The sequence below is a fragment of the Amblyraja radiata genome, chromosome 1 (assembly GCF_010909765.2).
Source record: "Amblyraja radiata isolate CabotCenter1 chromosome 1, sAmbRad1.1.pri, whole genome shotgun sequence".
Lineage (NCBI taxonomy): Eukaryota > Metazoa > Chordata > Chondrichthyes > Rajiformes > Rajidae > Amblyraja > Amblyraja radiata.
Window position 1 is genome coordinate 45,691,363 of NC_045956.1, and position 22,527 is coordinate 45,713,889.

General features: G+C 39.5%; 1 protein-coding gene across 1 annotated transcript; it reads right to left on the reverse strand.

Annotated features, from left to right (window-relative positions):
* Positions 1-1,459: 1,459 nt before the first annotated feature.
* Positions 1,460-21,885, reverse strand: LOC116971599. The gene is made up of 5 exons (XM_033018854.1): positions 21,788-21,885; positions 21,219-21,551; positions 10,736-10,849; positions 3,882-3,970; positions 1,460-2,304 (listed from the first exon to the last, which is right to left on the reverse strand). Exons 1-5 carry the CDS (start codon positions 21,861-21,863, stop codon positions 2,218-2,220), a joined length of 699 nt encoding a protein of 232 aa, XP_032874745.1. The 5' UTR covers positions 21,864-21,885; the 3' UTR covers positions 1,460-2,217.
* Positions 21,886-22,527: the final 642 nt, after the last annotated feature.

Sequence of the window (22,527 nt, forward strand, 5' to 3'; positions counted from 1 at the left end):
ACCTCCACTAACATTTTTTAACAGGACTTAAAATAAAATAAAATTAAAAAAGGTGTAGAGACGGACTGCGGGCAGGCTGCCATACACAGACGGCGCCCACTCCCGCACATCCGCCTCATTGACACCAGTAATGGTGAGCCCGCCAGCGGATGTGTACACACGCCTGATGTTACCAGGATAGTCACTGACCGGGCAGCTGACTCTTATATGGAATTAGTCAGTCAAGGTGCATCTGAAGCAAACAGCGCCGTCCGCTCCCAAAAGCAGCAGTTGCCAAATGGAATAGCGTTTGATTTACGTCACACACTCACATGCATAAATGTGTGGACACAATAGTTCCTTCATTGTCATATTTACCAAGGCACAGTGAAATTATTTTGCATAGAGATCAGTGCGATTATTGCCGTACCCAAGTACACTGCCCGGTTAGCATATAATGCACAGAAACAGGCACTGAGTCTATATGCAATAGTCGCCAGGTGTTGATGCCATTTCACGGACCCAAAGGCCTGTTGCAGCCGTCGTATCAACAGAAACATCATGTCCCCTTCTTCCCCCATTCGCACACAAAATGTGTGTGTGTTTGCTTAATACAGGATCCAGTGGTAAGCCACAGCTGCGGTTGGTACGTGTAGTAACTAACAAGTGTGTTGGAAAAAAAGTGGTCAATATCAGCTTCACAAGGCTGAAGCAGTCGTGCGGCGAAGGTGTGGCGGCAGTGACAGCAGGTCACATTCCCCGCTCCCTCCCATCATCAACCTTGGGGCCTTCCGATTCCCGCCCTTCATTCCCATCCATCGGGAGGGAGCTGTACAGGGACGACATTCTCCCTGACCACAGACTGAAACATTGATTGCAAGGAGCTGGTTGCAACTGCAGAGCCCATACAGAATATTAGTAAATCTTTGTTAAATAACACGTGGTATAATGCAGTTTAATAGTAATTAGCAGCTACGGTAAAGGTTGGCAGCCAGTGGAGGTACTGGCAGTCAGACGAGAGCAGGAGAGATTAAGACAGTATATAATCCATAGCACCTTAGTGTACAATTTCATAATATATACTAAATAACAGGGCTTACAGACCTTGGCTGGGAACCTGGGGCTCACCAAAATTGTTCCCAATTGGGCCTCGCACCTCCTAAGGCCAGCCCTGTATATACTCATCCAAATTGTTGATATAGATGACAAACAGCAATGGGCCCATTACCGATCCCCAAGGCACACCACTAGTTGCAGGTCTACACTCAGAAAAACACACTTCCACCACCACCATCCTCAGCTTCCTACCATGAAGTCAAGTCTGTATCCAGTTAGCTAGCTGTACCTAATTTCCATGCTATCTAACCTTCCAGAGCAGCCTACCATGCACAACGTAAACAAAGCCATTGCTGAAGTCCATGTTGACTATGTCTACAGTGATGCCCTCATCAACCTTCTTGGTTACGTCTTCAAAAAACTCAATCAAATTTGTTAAGACATGAAAAAACAATGCTAGTCATCCCGAATCAACCCCTGTCCAAATGCAAGTATATATTATCCCTCAGAATTCTCTCCAGTAACTTTACTATCAGAGATGTTAGACTTACAGGGTTATAGTCCCTATGTTTTTCTTTGTAGCATTTCTTATGTAGAGGCACAACATTAATAACCTTTTAATTCTCTGGTACCTCATCACTTTGGTTTCTGAGGGGCCTGGTCCTCTCTCTAGTTATCATTTTTTTCCTTAAAATTCTCCTTTGATTCTCATTGATCTTATCTACCAGAGCTATCTCCTGCCCTCATTGTGACCTTCCCTGTGATTTTAATATGCTCCTCAATCCCCTCCACTCCAGGGATACAATTGATCCCTGTTCCCCATACCTGACCCATTTTTTTTTTCTGACCAAAACAGTATGAACATTTATTAACTCCCTGATTTTCTCCTTTGACAATTTCCCCGAACGAAAGAGCTCCACAAGCTAAAACACGACTCATTTAATGTTGGCTCCATAAACCAGGAGAGGACTGTTAAAGAGGAGAATGGGATTTTCTTTAATCTTTCTGATCTCTGGTGTTTAATATTGCTTGTCAAGTAGGTTGTTAAACTAATGACCAAACATCAGATTCTACTGCAGTAATGCTCATGAATTATCAAAGCTGACAGAGCCTTATCAAAAAGTTATGAAAATTCAACAACACAAATTCGATTTTGATTTTTTTTTTCTCCTTTTTTTGTAATCAACTCTCTGATATGTTACATGCTTCTTCCTTTTCTTCTTGTTTGATTGTGAAGTAATCAAACGATTCATAAAGCGATGAAGCCATCTGAAAAGCAATAAAGTTATTTGTTGGTGAATGGATCTCTGTAGTACTCATCTTTTTCTTATGTACTGCTAGGATTGCTTTAAAAAAACAATTGGAAATGAATCATTCCTAATCAATAGGAGGGGCTTCAATCAAAGCTAATTCTGGGATTACAATTATAAGTACGCTGGATGGATTTAAGAGAGAGTTAGGTAGAGCCCTAGGGGTTAGTGGAATCAAGGGATATGGGGAGAAGGCAGGCACGGGTTATTGATCGGGGACGATCAGCCATGATCGCAATGAATGGCGGTGCTGGCTCGAAGGGCCGAATGGTCTCCCCTGCACCTATTTTCTATGTTTCTGTTTTCTACTTGCAAACCTGAGACTTTCAAAAATGTATTATACATTTTTTAATCTTTAAATTCACTGACGACACGACCACCTTCGGACAAATTACAGGTAGTGATGAGTAAGACAGAACTGCAGATGCAGGTAGTGATGAGTCAGAGTATAGGAGGAAGATTGATAATCTAATTGAATAATGCCAGAACAATAACCTTGCTCTCAACGTCAGCAAGGCCAAGTAGTCAATTGTTATAAATGTAACAATCCATTGTTGGCTTTAGTTGATTGTTGACTTTAGAAGAGTGAAGCCAAGGATTCACAACCCTGGACTGGTTAATGGTGAAGAGAATCAACAATTTCAAGTTTGCCTGCTGTGTTAGTTATTTGTTCTCGTGACGCTTCTACCTGGTCTCCGCTTCAGAGCTCACATGCGGTCCCCATGTGGGAGCTCCAACGAGGTGGCCACATCAAATAACAAATTTACGCTTGCGTAGTGGTGCTCCGTTCCTGACTTACACAAGGGTCTGTGGGACATAACCCTTATGTAAGTTGGGGAGTGTCTGTTTTGAAATTTTATTTTAAGAGAAATGATCAGCCATGATCATATTGAAGAGCAGAGTAAGGTCACGACAAATTGATTAGATCTTATATCTCTTGTCTGTATATAATCTTCCATTGTTCTGCATTGTCCCAACAGCTCAATGTATGTTTAATCAATAGTATCTCCCAGCTAGAATTCAACAATTCCACATAATTTTAGCCTTGTACCTCAGAATTTCAGCATTGACATTCTTTTCCTTTCTTCATCCAGTTTTATATATCTCCTTCAATATCCCAGAAGAAGCTTTGGCTAAAGGACTTTGCATTCGCTAAATAAATATCCCAGAAGAAGCTTTTATAATTCACTAGTCCCTATCACCTTTCAGTTGGCAAACCATCACTTTTCTCATTTATTCTCCTTCCTTCTGCTCTATCATAGAACTTTAATTTTGTTTTCTTTATCCCTCTCCCATTTCTACCTGCAACAGTCTTATTATCTCTTTTTTTTAAATAATCACTAATCATTCCCACTTGTGATGAAAGGTCATCCCCATGAAACATTAACTTTGCTTCTTTCAATACAGAGCATTTTCTTTATATTTCTTAGCCCATTTTGCCTTTGTAACTGATAAACTTGGAAAGGTTTCTGGATTTATGATCTGCATCCTTCATAAAAGGATTCAAATGACCCAAGGATTCTCAATTCATCATACCCAATGAGACGAGCCTCTTGAATGTGTGTTTTCCTCACTCCCTTCATTCTCTTGGTTTTCTTCATTGATCACTTCTGTCACAACACGACCTGAGAGATAAAAGTGCAGAAATAAATTAATCAGGATTACATTTCATGTAATATTAATACAATTACAGGTCAAATATTACAATGCTCCAAGTATACAATAAGCTACAGTACGATTCCATTGAGTTGATGTAGGTCTGAATGATACAATCTTACAATAGACAATAGACGATAGGTGCAGGAGTAGGCCATTCGACACTTCGAGCCAGCACCGCCATTCAATGTGATCATGGCTGATCATCCCCAATCAGTTCCTGCCTTCTCACCATATCCTCTGACTCTGCTGTCTTTAAGAGGCCTATCTAGCTCTCTCTTGAAAGTATCCAGAGAACCGGCCTCCACTGCCCTCTGAGGCAGAGAATTCCACAGACTCACAACTCTCTGTGTGAAAAAGTGTTTCCTCATCTCTGTTCTAAATGACTTATCCCTTATTCTTAAACAGTGACCCCTGGTTCTGGACTCCCCCAACATCGGGAACATGTTTCCTGCCTCAAGCGTGTCCAAACCCTTAATAATCTTATATGTTTCAATAAGATCTCCTCTCATCCTTCTAAATTCCAAAGTATACAAGCCCAGCATATGACAGTCCCGCCATCCCAGGAATTAACCTTGTAAACCTATGCTGCACTCCCTCAATAGCAATAATGTCCTTCCTCAAATGAGGGCACCAAAACTGCACACAGTACTCCAGATGTGGTCTCGCTAGGGCCCTATACAACTGCAGAAGGACCTCTTTGCTCCTATACTCAACTCCTCTTGTTATGAAGGTCAACATGCCATTCGTTTTCTTCACAGCCTGCTGTACCTGCATGCTTACTTTCATTGACTGATGAACAAGGACCCCCAGATCCCGTTGTACTTCCCCTTTTCCCAACTTGACACCATTTAGATAATAATCTGCCTTCCTGTTTTTGCTACCAAAGTGGATAACTTCACATTTATCAACATTAAACTACATCTAATAATAATAATAAATTTTATTTATTGGGCGCCTTTCAGACATCTCAAGGACACCTTACATAGGTTAACAGGAATATAAACATATAATCAAATTAAATAAATAATAAAGACATCACAGAAACACAAATTAAAAACAGAATTCAGTCCAAAAACAAAAATCAAAAACACAATGTGAAGAGAGAGCAGCGGCAGCTAAAGCGCGCCAGCGTCCACTCTCCCTTCACGGCAGCCATCTTGGACAAAGACTAACAGGATCACCTAACAGACAAAAAATCATCCCCCCGCAATGGACACCACTGTGGGGGAAGGCACAATGTCCAGTCCCTATCCCAAGTTCACCCCAAAGTCAGGCCTATTGAGGCCACCACAATTGCCTCTACGGAGGCCCGATGTTCCTGGCCGTTCTCACCGGGTGGTCTTGCCCCGGCGTTGGGAGAGTCCTCTCAGCGGCTGGGCCACCTGGAACGGCCGCTATCTAGCTGGAGACCGCGGCTTCCGAAGCCGACAAGGCCGCGCCGGTTTGGAGCTCCCAGGCTCCCGATGTTGAAATCGGCGCCGCCCGCTCCGCTCCGCAGACCCGCAGCCCGGAGGTGTTGAACACGGCGGTCTCAGCTCACCAGAGCTCCAGCGCGTCGATCCAGCGCGGCGACCCAGGCAAGGCATTGCCCGCTCCGCTCCGCGATAGCGCTCCAGCGCTGTGCCGCCACCGAGGCCGAGGTGCTGGGCGGTCCCCGCCAGGAAACGGCGCTCCAAGCCCGCTGGTAGGCCACGAGGACGGGTCGACGGGCAGCCCGGAGAAAAAGCTGCCTCACCGACCAGGTAGGGACCTAGAAGTAAAATTGACCCCTACCCCCCACATTAAAAAGTCTATTTCTCCAACGGACAAAATACAGGACTCACTAAAAACTTTTTAAAAAGCGATTTAAAACGGACGGCTGCTGGCTAGCAGCCGTTCCCCAAGATGGCACCTCCTCCATGCATCTGCCCACTCACCCAACCTGTCCAAGTCACCCTGCATTCTCATAGCATCTTCCTCACAGTTCACACTGCCACCCAGCTTTGTGTCATCTGCAAATTTGCTAATGTTACTTTGAATCCCTTCATCTAAATCATTGATGTATATTGTAAATAGCTGCGGTCCCAGCACCGAATCTTGTGGTACCCCACTAGTCACTGCCTGCCATTCTGAAAGGGACCCGCTAATCCCTACTCTTTGTTTCCTGTCTGCCAACCACTTCTCTATCCATGTCAGCACTCTACCTCCAATACCATGTGCCCTAATTTTGCCCACTAATCTCCGATGTGAGACTTTATCAAATGCTTTCTGAAAGTCCAGGTACACTACATCCACTGGCTCTCCCTTGTCCATTTTCCTAGTTACATCCTCAAAAAACTCCAGAAGATTAGTCAAGCATGATTACCCTTTTGTAAATCCATTCTGACTCGGACCGATCCTGTTACTGCTCTCCAAATGTGCGGCTATTTCATCTTTTATAATTGACTCCAGCATCTTCCCTGTTTTCTCTCTCCCGCCTTTCTTAAAAAGTGGGATAACATTAGCTACCGTCCAATCCACAGGAACTGATCCTGAATCTATAGAGCATTGGAAAGTTAATGCCAGTGTTAAATGCCAAATGCCAGTGTTAACTGTTTACAGGTTATTTGCAAATATAATGAGTATATCTGATGATAAGTAACGAGAAGGCATAATAAGATGTGTTAATTGGTAACAATATAATCCAAAACAGCAAAAAAATCCGTTATTCCACCAATTAATGTAAATGTAAATGTAAGTAGCATTATTGGGAGCTAATTTTCTGCCATCTAAAATCATTTAAAAAATAAGTTAGATATTTATAGACATAGATAGTCCTTTGTCAATGAGGATTTTTTTTTTTTTAATTCATATATCACAATGAAGTAAATAATGTCCAGATAACACCTTATGCTTGATATTAATTTGTTGTTACTGCAAGTTTTACCAACGTGGTTCTTTTATTTAATTCTCATCAAGGGGACTCGCCACAATTTTCAGGACAGTTGGGATCGAGCCCAGATGGAAGTGCAGATTGAGCCAATAGTTTCTGAGAAGCAATGGTGCTGACTGTGGAATAGATTGAAGCCCACCATAAATGATCCAAATCCGGCTTCATTGCATTAAGAATCAGAAAAATTATGAAGACTGATCAAATAGAACTGGATGTGAATTTCCTTGGGACTTCTTCTGCTGTAGATTTACCAGGAATGAAAATAGTAGAGCTTGGATTTAAAAATAAATATATATATTTTTTCATTCACAGGGTGTTAATGGCAATGGGAATATCAATATTTATTGTCCATCCCTGATTGCCTTTGAGCTGAGAGAAATCATTAAGATTCAACTAAGATCATAAATCATAGTTGAAAGGTGCAGAACTGGTTGTGCATTGGTTGATCAGGAGTTACATGGGATAGTTTCAGTAAAGACAACAAATTTCCTTCATTAATTAAAGACCTACATGAAGCAATTTTTTGCGTTTGTAATGACAATCCAGTCCATCAATACAACCAATAATGAGATTAGATTAAAAAAAATACTAGATTTAATTTAATTACTTGATGGGATTTGAACTCGTGTTTATAGAAAATTAGTCCCAAGATGTTGCTCACTTAAACTACCATGATATCTTTCCATCTATGGCGCATTAATTTTTTTTACACAGAGAGTGGTGAATCTGTGGAATTATCTGCCACAGAAGGTAGTTGAGGCCAGTTCATTGGCTATATTTAAGTGGGAGTTAGATGTGGCCCTTGTGGCTAATGGGATCAGGGGGTATGGAGAGATGGCAGGGATGGGATACTGATCACATTGAATGGCAGGCTCGAAGGGCCGAATGGCCTACTCCTGCACCTATTTTCTATGTTTCTATTAATCTTAGGACTAGAATCAGGAAAGAAATCCTCATTGTCTCAGGACACGGCCCACATTAGGTACTTTGTTCTGAGCAAAATGTCGGCAGCAGAGTCCACAGTTCACAAATGAAAACCCCAACTTTTGAGCAGATCTACTGATGGTCACTGACATCAAAACTATATTCTGTAAACATACACATTCCATGCAATCTCCAAACATCAGCCCATCCCTCCAACCAGCGCTAATCTTGAGGCTGCACAATACATTGGGATGGGGAGTAAACTGGAGGTGTCTGGGGCTGAAGGGTAGCAGAGGTCAGAATAAATGAGGGTGGACGAAAGAAGGCTCAAACCCGCCTAGACTCACTATACTGTGCAAACAAGGTCCACCAGAGGTATGCATTTCATGTATGTCCTCAGTTTAATTTGTAACCTATGACCGCACCACACAGATCAAGCCTCTAATATGTTTGATAATTTAAGTCTTTGCTAAGCTAATATCATTTCAGATCCAAAATAATAAAAATAACTTTATAAGTCAATTATAAAATCAATATTATTATCCAGTATAAATGGGCATCAGTATGCAAAGCATGGTTATTTGTTCTGGAAAAAAATGCAGTTAACAATTAATAAAATACCAAGAACAAATTCATATGAAACAGAAAAATATATGATTATATATGATATTCGTGTGCCCTGTTTTCAAACTGATGGCTGGATTTTCCTGAGAAATTCCAGTGGTTTTGTGTGAAACCAATGGCATTTACCAACCTAAGTCTCGGGAAGTTCAAGGCTTTCATGCAAGTCTGCATTGAACAGACATCCTGAACTTCCTGAAAGTGGTTTGGTGGCTTTCTGCTGGCGAAGCTCTGCCAATAAAATCCTTGTGGAACCCAGGAAGACACCGCTAATTTCCTGCAAATCCCAGGCATTATTACTTGAGAAATTGGTTGCTGATCCTCTAACAGGTGTAACTTCTTCCCCTTTGTCATCAGGTTTCTGAACGGCCCTTCCATGAGCTAGGGTACTGTCCGATTCACCTCTAACCCATTATGGGTAATGAACTTTGTCTGTGGAACTGTTGCACTACAATGCTGAGAACTATATTCTGCAACCTTCCCATTTGCTCCATCTATTGTACTGGAGTTTGACGTTTGTATTTACACGTAGTATATCTGATATGTTTGGATAGCATGTAAAACAAAGCTTTTCACCACACGTGACAATAATAAACCTAAACCCAAACCATTCATTTAATAGAAAGGAAGAAATGCTTCTTTTTTAAATGTATTATTATTATTAATTAAACTTCTCATTGTTTAAATATGCCTCTTTTAGTATTTAATTGTGAAAGTTTTCAGTATTTTAATCAGTTCCTAATAATTTGTGTACATCTCGGAATGCAGGAGAGTTTGAGCATTTTGACGGCACAGCTCTGGAATGATCAGATTCTTGCTGAAGTCTCCCTCATCAAGAAAATTGCTGCTAGATGATCATCTGAGGGTAAGTGCAATCTAAATGTGTGGAGAATGTAGGCAGTGTGAATGGAAAATGCAGGCCGCTCACTATTGGCAGGACGTTCTGGACTAATATCTAAAATATTACAATTATAAGCAGATTTCAGGTGTATAATTAAGCATTGCTTGAGAAGTGCCTGATTTTTTTTTAACTTTTGGCATTCCATTGCAGTTACATTGCCAGAAGTTTGGTGGAATCCCTGCTCACACCTGCAAGCAAAGGTTCTTCTGTAATTCTGGCAATATTATAACGGTTGAATAGAAACACCTCTGACATGACATACATTTACAGTTAATGAATCAAGGGAGTTTGTGCATATTATATTATAATGGAATACTCTTGCAATCCCAAAATACTTGGAATGCAGGGAAGATTGTCACACAGCACTATCAGCCCAGGTTTGACTCACAACTCGGATGATGTCAGTGCGGGTTTTCCTGAATGCTCTGGTTTTCTGCCACTTAAGATTAATTAGCTACTGCGAATTGCCTGGGTGTAATTGGGAAGAAAATTGCGCCCGGGGTGGGGGGTACAATTCATAGGCATGTGAGGGAGAATAAGTTGTAGGGAGATAAGTGGGTCAAATGTCCTCCTTCTCTGTATTAGGAAAGTATAAAATATAGGACATCCAGAGTTTGGGTGAAGATTTTCCAATATAAAAAGTGATCCCTTTCAATTTTGCTTTTCTATGGACACTGGGGCAACCAAAACAAAATACCATTTCTATTGTCCTTGAGTTTGACTCAACTGTATCTATGTATGGTATATCTGATCTGTCTCGATAGCATGCCAAACAAAGCCTTTCACTGTACCTTGGTACATGTGACAATAAATCTAAACCTAATTCCTGCACTACAAACTTAATACCTTTATTTTTGTCGAACCTTGAGGCAATGGCAGGAGTTCTGGCCTCCCCCAACATGTACAAAAGTGTTGGGGGAGTCCAGAACCAGGGGCCACAGTTTAAGAATAAGTGGTAAGCCATTTAGAACGGAGATGAGGAAACACTTTTTCACACAGAGAGTGGTGAGTCTGTGGAATTCTCTGCCTCAGAGGGTGGTGAAGGCTTGTTCTATGGATGTTTTCAAGAGAGAGCTAGATAGGGCTCTTAAAGATAGCAGAGTCAGGGGATATGGGGAGAAGGCAGGAACGGGGTACTGATCGTGGATGATCAGCCATGATCACATTGAATGGTGATGCTGGCTCGAAGGGGCGAACGGCCTACTCCTGCACCTATTGTCTATTGTGTTAAATTAATAAAGAGAGAAGAGGAGGTGACATGATCTGTATGGTGTCAATGCATTTTAAGCCGCACATCATAATGTAGTTGTGATCCATTGCTTTTCAGTTTGGAAACCATTTTTTTTTGTTCTTAACTATTATTAACTCACATACCTGATGCTCTTGCATTTGTTTTCCTTTTCTGTCGTTGCTTATAATATATAATTGCAGGAACCAATATCAGCAACAGTAGCACTGCACAAAATTTAGGACTGTAGTTTACATTTGCTAGAGAGAAAAAAAGGTTTCAAAGTTATCAAATAAAATGAAATTAAACTATTGTTGAGAGGAACAAAATAAATAATTAAATATAATTTATAATGATACATCCTATGAATATTGTGACATTTCCAAAACAGGATTACATTTAATTTGAAGATTATTTAGATAATTCTGAATCTGTGATGATTTAAAAATATTGTTTCTTATTAAAATGTGAATATTGATGAAGCTAGCTAGAGTGCCCTTGAACAACAATCTTTGGGAACTGATTTAACATTCAGCCCATAAAGATGTGCCATAGCTAAATTAATTAATTTATACTGATGACATTGTAAACCTTGTAAAGAGTATTCAGCACTTCAATTGGAACCATTATTTGAGTAAATCAACATTTGTACAATCATAATTCTTTTATTTTTTTTGTTATGTACAATATAAACTAATTCTTTGACACTTAAACGTTGTCAATGAAGGATAAAGCTGAATGCATTAAGTTGAGAAATGGCACAGACTGAGTTTATTTTCTTTTTATGGATAAGATTATGGTCTTCAAATTGTCCAATTGAGTGTTAACAAGATAGAGAGATACCACTTCCTCTGGTGGGGCAGTCAGAATGAGAATTCAACTAAAAATATAGAACAAGTTGCTTAATGTTGGTTGCTAGGAATATTTCCTTATAGAAAGAATTGTTGTCATTTAGAAATCTTTTTACAAAATGTATTTGAATGTAAGGTCCATACCAAATATTGGCAGATTTTAGATCAGGAGAGGTGTTAAAGGGTTTTGGAACTAACACCCATGAAAATGGAATTAAGATTTAGATCTGAGATGTGAGCCTAACAATGGTCATTATAATTATAGAAAGGTGTGCTAGATTAGGCAACAAAAAATATATTTCCACTTAAGGGCAAGACCACAATGAGAATCTGTAAGTATAAAATAATCATAAATCAATCTAACAGAATACTGGTGAAAACCTTAAGACCAGCGAGGGCCAGAACAGTTCATAGATTGCACAAGGAGTAGATAGGAATAGTAATAGGAATACTTTACTGTCACATGTGACTCGGCACAGTGAAATTCTTAGCTTGCATACCCAACGTATACAAATAGCGGCCACCTAAGGTGCTGAAAAGTTACAAAATATGCCGGCTCCTCCTTTTGATCTCCCCACCCCCCCCAGTCGCCCCATGCCGGGTCCTCCATTGTTCTTCCCCTCCCCCCTCACGTCGGTCCTCCACGCTCTCGTCGAACGTGGGTCGACCCGCGAGGCATTGCCGCCGCCGTGAGGCTTCACCACCGCCGAGGCCCCATCGTCGTGAGACATACACTAATGGGAGGAACGGACAGAAAAACATCTAAGAAAACCAAATACTACCGACGCTGGAAATCAGAAATTAAAAATAAAATATTTACTCTATTACTCATTATATTTTTTTAAACTCCTTGGATCCTCTTTAAACTTCCCCCCACTCGCCTGAAACCCTAAGCCCTCTAGTTTTAGACATCCCTACCATGGGAAGCAGACCTTTGTGGGAAACAGACTCTGACTATTTATCGATGCTTCTTTTAATTTTATATATCACTGCCATTTCACCTCCCAGCCTCTCATGCACAAGGGAAAACAGAACTAGCCTATCCAATCTCCCCTTATAACTCAAACCCCACAATCCGAGCAACCTACTAGTGAATCATTTCTGCTCCCTCTCAAGCTGAATCACTTTTCCTTGAATGTGGCCACTAGAACAGCATGCAGTACTTCAAGTGCAGCCTAACCAACATTTTGTGTGGAGTTTGCAAATTCTCCCTGTGACCATGTGGGTTTTCTCTGGGTGCTTCGGTTTCCTCCCTCTTTCTAAAGGTGTGAAGGTTTGTAGGTTAATTAACTTCTGTAAATTGCCCGTTTTGTATACAATGCAAAAGTAGAATAACATGGAACTAATGTGCAGATGATCAGTGGTCGGCCTGGACTTGGTGGACCAAAGAGCCTGTGTCCACTCTGTATCTCTGAACTAAACTAAGAATGCTGATGTATTTTACAGCATAGAAAATGGGTCATTCGACCTCAAGCACTTTACGATGGTGTATGTGCTCCATGAGTCTACTGCCTTTCTCTTTCATCCAAATGTATGAGTATTTTTCCCTGTTTCTTTATTCCTTATGCACTTATCTAAAATCTCCTTAAATACATCTCATTATATTTATCTCAAATCCTATGTTATTTAGTGCATTCAATTCTTACCACTGCTTGGCTTGAAGACAATTCTCCTAACCTTTCTATTGAATTTATTAATGACGGACTTTAGTTATGCATTAATCCACATGAAAGCATTTTCTCCATATTCAACCTACTAACATCTTTCTTAATCTCATTTACCTCCACCTCACCACTCAGCCTTTTGTTTTCCAAATAAGTGTTCCAGCCTCTTCAGCTCATTGTTGCAAGTATGCCCTTCCAGTTATCTTATATTTCTAATGAATTATTTAACCTTCTCTAACGCCACGACATTATCTTTTTATTTAATTTACGAAGACCATAAATACGCACAACATTTCAGATGTGGACCAAGCATATTTTAAATCAAGCTTAAAATTTCTGCTTCTTAGGATTGGCCTTCTTGAAATGATCTCCTGTCCAGCTGACATGAGGTAATCAAAGATCCCAATCCACTCCCTAGTCTCATCTGCCCTCTCCCCACTGTTAGCTGTTCCTCCCCCACTATCCCCACCTCCCCCCCCCACGATCTCCTTTACCATGCTTATAAATGATACAGCACATTAACATTAAATATATATAATTATTTCATTTTTAATGTTTTGGCAAATTTTAGTGACGTGTAGAACCTCTAGTTCTCTTTGACCCTCTGCTCTTCCTATCAGAAGTAATCGCCTTACACTGAGCTATATCAAAGTTACTTGCTAGTTACACGTTCACTTTGCTAACTTAGTAACACAGTGTTATATTTAGTTGCTATCTTCCATTATTCGAAATACCCCAAAAAGTTTGAAATGTATCATTCTAAAGCATTACTGTACATTGCAATATATGGCCCTTGGAATACTACTTGCCATCTTTTGCTGGTCTTATCAGCTACTTTCAACCATAACTTTATGCTTTGTGTTTTGTATGTGATTTGCCTCCAATCCTCCAAATCCACACACTTTGACTTAAGATGGAAAGAAAGAAAGAAATACCCAGGTATGCAATGCCATTAATGAGGGCAGGACTCCCAAATTTACAAGCACGGATGCAATTTTCTAATATAATCACCGTTATATTGTTACTCCCTTCATGAGTCCACCATCTTGTTCTTTAGTAGTGCAAATATATATCACATACTTTATACATTCTGCCACTTCAATTGATTTTTAGTTTAGTTTATTGTCATGTGAACTGAGGTACAGCGAGACATTGTTAGCACAACCTTCTCTTAAAATCCATTCTAACCTTTATTATTTTTGGTATCATGATGTTTTCCTGATGCATCTATAATTCCATTCGCTTTCCCCTTCCTGACAATAATTCAAATGGCCCATTGTTCTGGGTACTTGTTCCATCTCCCTTTTTAAATACAAATAGTAATATTTTAACTGTTCATTTGTCCTTGACTATCAGCACCTTCTCTAATGAACTGTTATATATCTGTAATGATGTCTCTGTTCCCGTATACTCAATTTATTTTAATATTCATTGCTGCAATTCAGTTGGATTCACTTGGTAATTTTGTATTTTATCCTGAATGTTTTTTTCACTTTTGTTTTAAATCTCCTTTAATGTTATGTCCATGTTGTTAGTTTCCGCAATATTTAGGCAAATTAACTGTTCAATACTTATTTTGTTTCACTCTATTTCCCCGTGAGTGTAATTCCTTTTGTAAAAAAATTACAACTCAAGAAGATAATGCTAATGAGTTGGTTAAAGACATTTTAAAACTAATATCAGGAAGATAGTCTGGTAACTAATGATTAAACAATTCCATTTCGTTGTCTACTGCATTTCGTTGTCTCTGTACTGTGCACTGACAATGACAATTAAAGTTGAATCTGAATCTGAATCTGAATCTGAATCCATGACACCTCGGAGTTAGAACACTGATGTGTTCACAGTGATCTCCCAAAGAGCATCCTCTCTTAAGCAACATCACTAACAAAGATCAACTGATCATTTCACGCATCCATGTTTGCAGAACCATAAGACCATAAGACATAAGTACAGAATTAGGCCATTCAGCCAATTGAGTCTGCTCTGTCATTCAATCATGGCTGATCTATTTTTCCCTCAACCCCATTCTCCTGTCTTCTCCCCTTAACCTTTGGTGCACTTGTTAAATCTTATTGAATGCAAATTGACTCCTGCAGATCATCATAAATAGATGATTCTGCTTGAAAGCAATTAATTAATTGTGGTCTGAATTTCCTGAAGAAGTAAAACACGATAATTTCATTGATTTTCCATCTTAGCTATACCCTAAGCTTTAGAAAGTGTTCCTCTTTGGTAGCCATGAATGGCACAGTGGTGAAGCTGGTAGAGCCACTGCCTTACAGCACCAGAGACCTGGATTCGATCTTGACCACAGGTTCACATGTTCTCCCTGTGACTGCGTGGGTTTCCTTTGGGTGCTCTGGTTTCCCCCCACATCCCAAAGACCTGCGGGTTTGTAGGTTCGTGGGCCTCTGTAAATTGCCCCTAGTCGATGAAAAAGTGGGATGACATAGAACTAGTGTGAATGGATGAAAGATGGTCAGCATGGACTTGGTGGACTGAAGGTGGAGGAAGGAACTGCAGATGCTGGTTTAAACCGAAGATAGACACAAAAAGCTGGAGTAACAGCGGGTCAGGCAGCATCTCTGGAGAGAAGGAATGGATGATGTTTTGGGTCGACACCCTTCTTCAGTCTGAAGTTACTTCAGCTGAGTTACTTCAGCTTTTTGTATCTATCTTTGGTGGACTGAAGGGCCAGTTTCAATGCTGTTTCTCTCTAAACTAAAATTGAAAATTAAAGCATCTGATGCATGCTTGTTTTAATTGATTTGTACCGTGCCAAAATATTCAGGAAATTGCATAGATCATGTTTTGTGATTGATGGTCTGTTCACTTAAATTACATTTTTTTACATTATTAGAGGTAAAAAATTGGTGATGAGTTAACAATGTTTCTGACTGAGGGGCATTTTTCTTCGATGGCTAAGCAGATAAGAAGACACTAAAGCGTTTAAGTCCTGAAGTATAAATGGAAAATAAACTGGGGGAATAATTAAGGTCAGATAAAAAGATGTAAATAAGAACAGCCAGGGGGTATATTTTAAATTGAATCAGATGAATGTTGATTTTACACCACCCTTCATTAATCGACAGTGGGCTAATAATCCTGGCCGGTAAGATTAAAATATTCTGAATGGGGCCAGAGAGACAATTAAAATAGGAAACCCAACGTGAAACTCAAGTAACTTGCGGGAAATATAAAGCACCCTATACCACAACAACCAATGTACTTCATGAAATGAAATGTGCATTGACTTAACTGTTGATAATAATTACAATAATAATTGAATTCCCACTAATTCCAAAATTCAGGAATTTATATTTCTATTGCCGCCACAAGCTAATATTAAAAAAAATGTTATTATTTGTATATAATCTTGAACAACGACCTTATCATGTTTAAATTTGTAATGGTTTTAAATCAAATATCTTTTTTAAATGCATCTGTGTCCAAATGCATCTTTGATGACCTTATTTTATTTCTTCTATTATTGTGCATATACTATGCAAAAGTATTATGATAGTTCTGCCTGAATAACAACTGATAAAGTTTAATAGAGAACTTAATGAGACAATTCACATTTGATTTTACTTAGTTCTCTGATGACTCTTGCATTGACGAGAAGTTTCAAATCAATTTTTCAAAATGTTCACAGTTCAAAATTGAGATAAAGATTCAATACATAGTTTGCAAATTAAAATTGCACAATCTGATCCCACAAGTTTATCTAGACCAAAAGAGATACTTTTATCTAGCGAGCGGCAGATCTGAAGGATGACTGGCCAAATATTCATAAGACCTGGACAAGCAACCAAAAATATCAGCAGTCCGATAAAAATGTAAACATTCTTGTGCCTACCACCCTAAGAAACAAAACATTTTGCTAAGAAATATCAAAAATTGTCAAAAGCTTGTATGTTCTGGCAAAAGTGCTGCAGCACTTACAATTATAGTTAACCAATGCATAAAGCAATAAAATACAAAGACCCAATGAGAAAAGTTGACACCAGCAGATTGTCACAAATAAATGAATTGAATTTTTGATTTCATCTTAAATCCATGTTTAGAGGTAGACTTTGAATTTGGGAGTACCTTGCAGTAAATTGAGATAACATATTGAGCGCAGAAGCTTGCAAGGCATTATTTGATAACATTGATTCTGAGAAGTGATCACAGATTTGGGTTCTAAAATAATCAACGGATTCAAATTCTGGTGAACTATTCAAGTTGCAAATAAAATCACAACAGAAAAGTCCAAGATGCATACCAAAATTAGTTTAAGGGCTAGAGACTGAACCATGCATCTGACAAAAGCAACACTTAAGCGTTCAGTAAACTTTCATAGCAGTTAAAGCAGTTAAATGTTTGTTTGAAATGTATATGAATTTTTGTGGATCTACCTTTTTTTACAGTATACCTTCAACCTTCCCTACAACCCTCCCTAGACCTTCTATATGAAAACATTTATTTTAATCTCTCCTTTTGTTGTTTTGCATAGTTTGTTCTTATTCCAACAAATGTAAATCTCCCCTACTTTAAAGCAGGCAATGTGCTCACTGCAGTGAAGCTCTTCAAAAGGGGCATAGTTTAAGGAGACCTTCACTCGGGGCACACTTTTTTCAGTTTAATCCAAAATATTGTCTGTTCATTTGCTTCCACAGATGCTACCTGACCTGCTGAGTTTCTCCAGCATTTTATTTTTTTTACAATATTCAATATTTGTGTTCTAGTATTGAAAAAATGTATTTGTGACTACAATTTAAATACAGCCCAATTAGTATTATCCAAAAGGCACAATCATACCATAAAGATGGGCAAATGAAAAATATAGAAATGTATACATCATTTCTCTGGTAACTTCCTATACGTTTGTTTCTCCTTCAATATATCTCTCCAATACATTTGGGGTACACACTATGATCAGGTATGCCAGACCACCCTGTCATGACCAGAAATTAAGATGCAGTTTGCATTGGCACAAAATAATTCCACCTTCATTTAGAGGATAATTGAGTTTTAAAAGAGAAGTTCACTTGACCAATTTGAATTCTACCAAGAAATCTATATGTACTTTATGTGCGCAGTCTTACTACATTTTAGCTTTTCACTGATCGCAACATAATTATGTCTAGTCAAAGTGAAAATTAAACTTTTTTATTTTAGTCTGCTGCATCTTCAGAGTGCAAAACAAATGTTTAATCCCAATCTGTTTATGCCACATTGCTTTAAGCAAATTCACTTCTCAGTCCCAACTATCTTATCGTTCGTTGATTGTTCTTGTTTGTAGCCAAAAAAATATATTAGCATATAAATTGTATTTGATTTCTTCAAATTCTCAAGGTTTTCCGTGGGCATAATGAAATGGCAGATGTCATTCAGATGATACTATGGAAGCATTTGACAAATAAACAAAGCATAATTGATTGAATCATTCTCCACTCAAAAGCAATGCCTTGAAATCATCTAGGTGGTCATATAGATTCCAGCACCAAGGTCAATGGTCCCATGCACATGGCAACGTTGGTTCCTCAACTCTAGCATCTAAAATATTGCCGCTCCCTGTCTTCTTCACGTCTCCTGGTATTTTCCACCATTTTAAATAATAATTTTATTAACTTTTGAATGACACATTGTCTCTATCTGTATATTTCTGTGATAAAACAACCAATTCTGATCATAAAGATGAATGGATTTGTATTAATACAAACATGTGTCATGTTCCTGTGAGTTTATTTTTTCCAATGTATTGTTAATCGTTTAGATTGTCAAGTCAAGTTTTATTCGTCACTTGCACATAAAGCGCAAGTGAAATGAATTTGCCAGCAGCGGTACAATAAAAAACAACACACAATACACAAATTTAACGCAAACATCCACCAAAGCATTCATCACTGTGGTGATAGGCATAAAATTTGGCCAGTCCTCCTCCATTTCCCCCCGTGGTCTGGACCTCAACCCCCGCAGTCACCGCTGCGGGCGTCCAGATGTGCAGACAAGGTAAGTCCAGGTAAGTCCTGAATCGGTGCCTCCCCACCGGAGACCATGGCTTCAAGATCGTGTAGGCCGCAGGACGGCAGTCGAAGATTTAAAGCCCCTGCCGTGCCGCAGCCAGAAGCACCGCAGACTGCAGGGCCGGTGGTCAGAGCTCCTCTCCAGGGATCCCTGGCGAGGGACCCCACTCCGGATGGTAAGTCCCCGCCGTAGAAGTTGGCCGCGGACCAGCAGTTGGAGCTCTTCTCCTCCGGGGTCCCCAACGAGGGATCCCAGGCTGCGGACGCCGCCAGCTGGAGCTCCGCAAACTGCGAAGCTTCAGGCTGTTGCGGGCCAGTGAACGGAGCGCTCCCCTCTGGCGACCCCCGGGCGCATCTCTGGGAAAGGCCGCACCGATCCTCGATGTTAGGCCACGAGGGAGGCAACATGGAAAGTCACCTCTCCGTGGAGGAGTCGACCAAAATGGTTTCCCCCTTACCCCCCGACACCACCCCCCACACAAGACACACCGAGAAACATTAAAAACATACATTAAGACACACTAAAAAAACTAAAAAAAGTAGAGAAAACAAACACGCTGATGGCAAGGCTGGCACCGACCAACTATTGTACAATATAATCAGTAATATAAAGTGTAACAGTTCTGAATATTCACATTTTCTTTGTATTAGTCATTTCTATTTTTCAATTCTACAATCAACTCACAAACATATATGTTCCTGGGACGTGGGAGGAAACTGAAGCGCTGCTCACTGGATCTTCAACTAGGATTTTTAGCAGAATCATAGCATGTTAGAGCATGAAAGGAGAATGTGTACCTAATTGAGACGTTCCATATGGGAGTCATCCAGGTACTTTCAAACTAGGCTCTTTGGTGTCTTATCTAAAATTAAATTATCTGCGGTATTCAGCATTTGTAATATTTATTTCTGAAGAAATTAACTGTACTGTACTCATTTCATCCGTGAACTCAAAATTATAAATAACAATGGGAATTGGTAAAAATATTCAAAGGTATTTCTATCAAATTACGCCAACCTGCCTTTTCCCCCTTTGCTTATCTTGGTTTTATTAGAGATTTACAGTATTCATCCCGATTACTGTAGTGTATCATGTCGTAGAATCATAGAGTCACACGCCATGGAAACAGGCCTCTCAGCCTAGCTCTGTCATTCCAACCAACATGCCCATCTAAGATAGCCCCATATTTCTCCAAATCTTTACTATCCGTGTATCTGTCCTAAAACCTTCAAAATTTTGTTATTGGAACTGCCTCAACCAGTTCCTCTGGCAGCTTTTGCCATATACATACCACCCTTTTGTGAAAAAGTTATTCCTCGGGATCTTGTTAAATCTTTCCCTTCTCTGCTTAAACCTGTGCACTCCCTAATTCTTGATTCCCTAACCCCTGGGAAAAATACCCTGGGCATTCACCCTATCTACGCCCCTCATGATTTTACATACCTCTATATGATCACCCCTCTGTCACATGCGCTCCAATTAATTAAGTCCTAGCCTGCCCAACTTCTCCTTATAACTCAGATCCTCAAATCCTGGCAACATACTCGTAAATCTTTTCTGCTATCTTTCCAGCTTAATAGCATCTTTCCTGTTACAGGGTGACCAAAACAGAATACCATATTCAAAACGCAGAACTGCAACATAACATCCCAATTTCTACAGTCAATAGCCTCATTGATGAAGCGCCAATGTGGTAAAAGCTTACTTCACCATACATGTGACTGTTCAACACCATTCCCCGGGTCCTGCCGTTCATTGTGAAAGTCCTACCCTGTCCTTTTAGCTTGTCATATAGACTAACTGCCGCTGTATTTTCATTCTGAAATTGTGCTCAATGTTTCAAACTGAGAATAACACATACAATTTTGAAATATAGCCCAGGAAGTTTATACTTAATTCTGAGTATTGCTGCTACATTGGATGCTGATATGAAAATAATACTTTTGATCTTATGTTAACAAATAAACTATAGGTGTTCTTTTACATTCAAAAATCAGAGGACACATTTTGATTAAAAAAAGCATTCAGAATATTTGTTTGAGAAGTACTCAAAGTATTCTGTGTAAAGTTTTAATGACAGAATTTTAGTGGGGATTTACCTTGCACAGTTAATTTTGTTCCATTCCCCGAGCCTTTTCGAATCGGTGCTGGTATTTCAACAGTGACTTGACAGACGTACATTCCTGAATCATGTTGGATAATATTTTCAATTGTTAGCCTTGCTGTTGTTTCGTTAATGGAAGATGAACTTCTGTTGACGTTAGCTGGAGTCATTGTAGTTGCCTGAAGAAATTCCTTTGAGTCTTTCTTCCATGTTACCCTGATACTTTCTATCTTGCCCTTTTCGCAAGAGCACTGCATATTGATGGTATCTCCTTCAAAAGCCTCGATTTCTGGAGGTGTCTGGCCAACATTGATTCCTTCTGTGACCACTGTTAAATGAAATATTTAGTCAACTTACAGCAATCAACTGTTCATGCCTCAAGTAAAGAAGATAAATGACCCACCAACATTACAAGTCACATTACAAGATCAGAGGTACAAGTTAGGTATTGATGGCAGTATTTCCTCAGACATATTCATTTAAATAATATTGTTAGAAAAACATAGTTAGATACAGCAAAATTGCCGAACTAGTTTTATGTTTGAGTGTTAAATTTAAACATACCTGCATTTACTTGAGTTAATACTTGGATGCAATGCAAGGACTTTATCAAGAGCAAGTAAATGTGATTAAGGTTCATCTCGGCAGCTGTTAAGAATCTGTTGCACTGCATTCAGCATAGCAAACCTTTGGTTGAGTCATAAAAAGGTAGGCTGCACTGTAAATTTCCGTTTCAACGTCAAAACCACGTCTGATTGATATCAATCAAAGATACTAATCTTTGAAAAGTTCCACAAATCCCTATGATGCACTAAACTGACATTCAAGTTTGAAACCCATAATAAGGTCTGCTCAGTAATAAGATATGGAGGTTGTATTTCCAAATTAAATCACAAAGCTGTTAATAAACTAAGCTGTTCTTTAAACTGTGGTACTAATATCGGAATTGAGAGACATTCTTGAAATATTTTTCTATGGCACCTCTATTTCTGAAAGCATTGATCTAAATATTGATTAATAGTGCTTTTCAACAATTTCTACCATAATTGACCGATGCCGAGAAATTGAAGTTCAAACGATTTGAAAACATGTGGTGCCTGGGGTGTACACATTGATTCTGATCGCCCAATAAAATTGTGTAATGACTGGAGCCAGTTAAAATGAATGCATTGCCATTTAGCAGCTTCAGCGCTGAAATGACCAGTCTGAAAAAGGGTCTCAACCCGAAACATCACCCATCCCTTCTCTCCAGTGATGCTGCCTGTGCTGCTGAGTTACTCCAGCATTTTGTGTCTGTCTGCTGT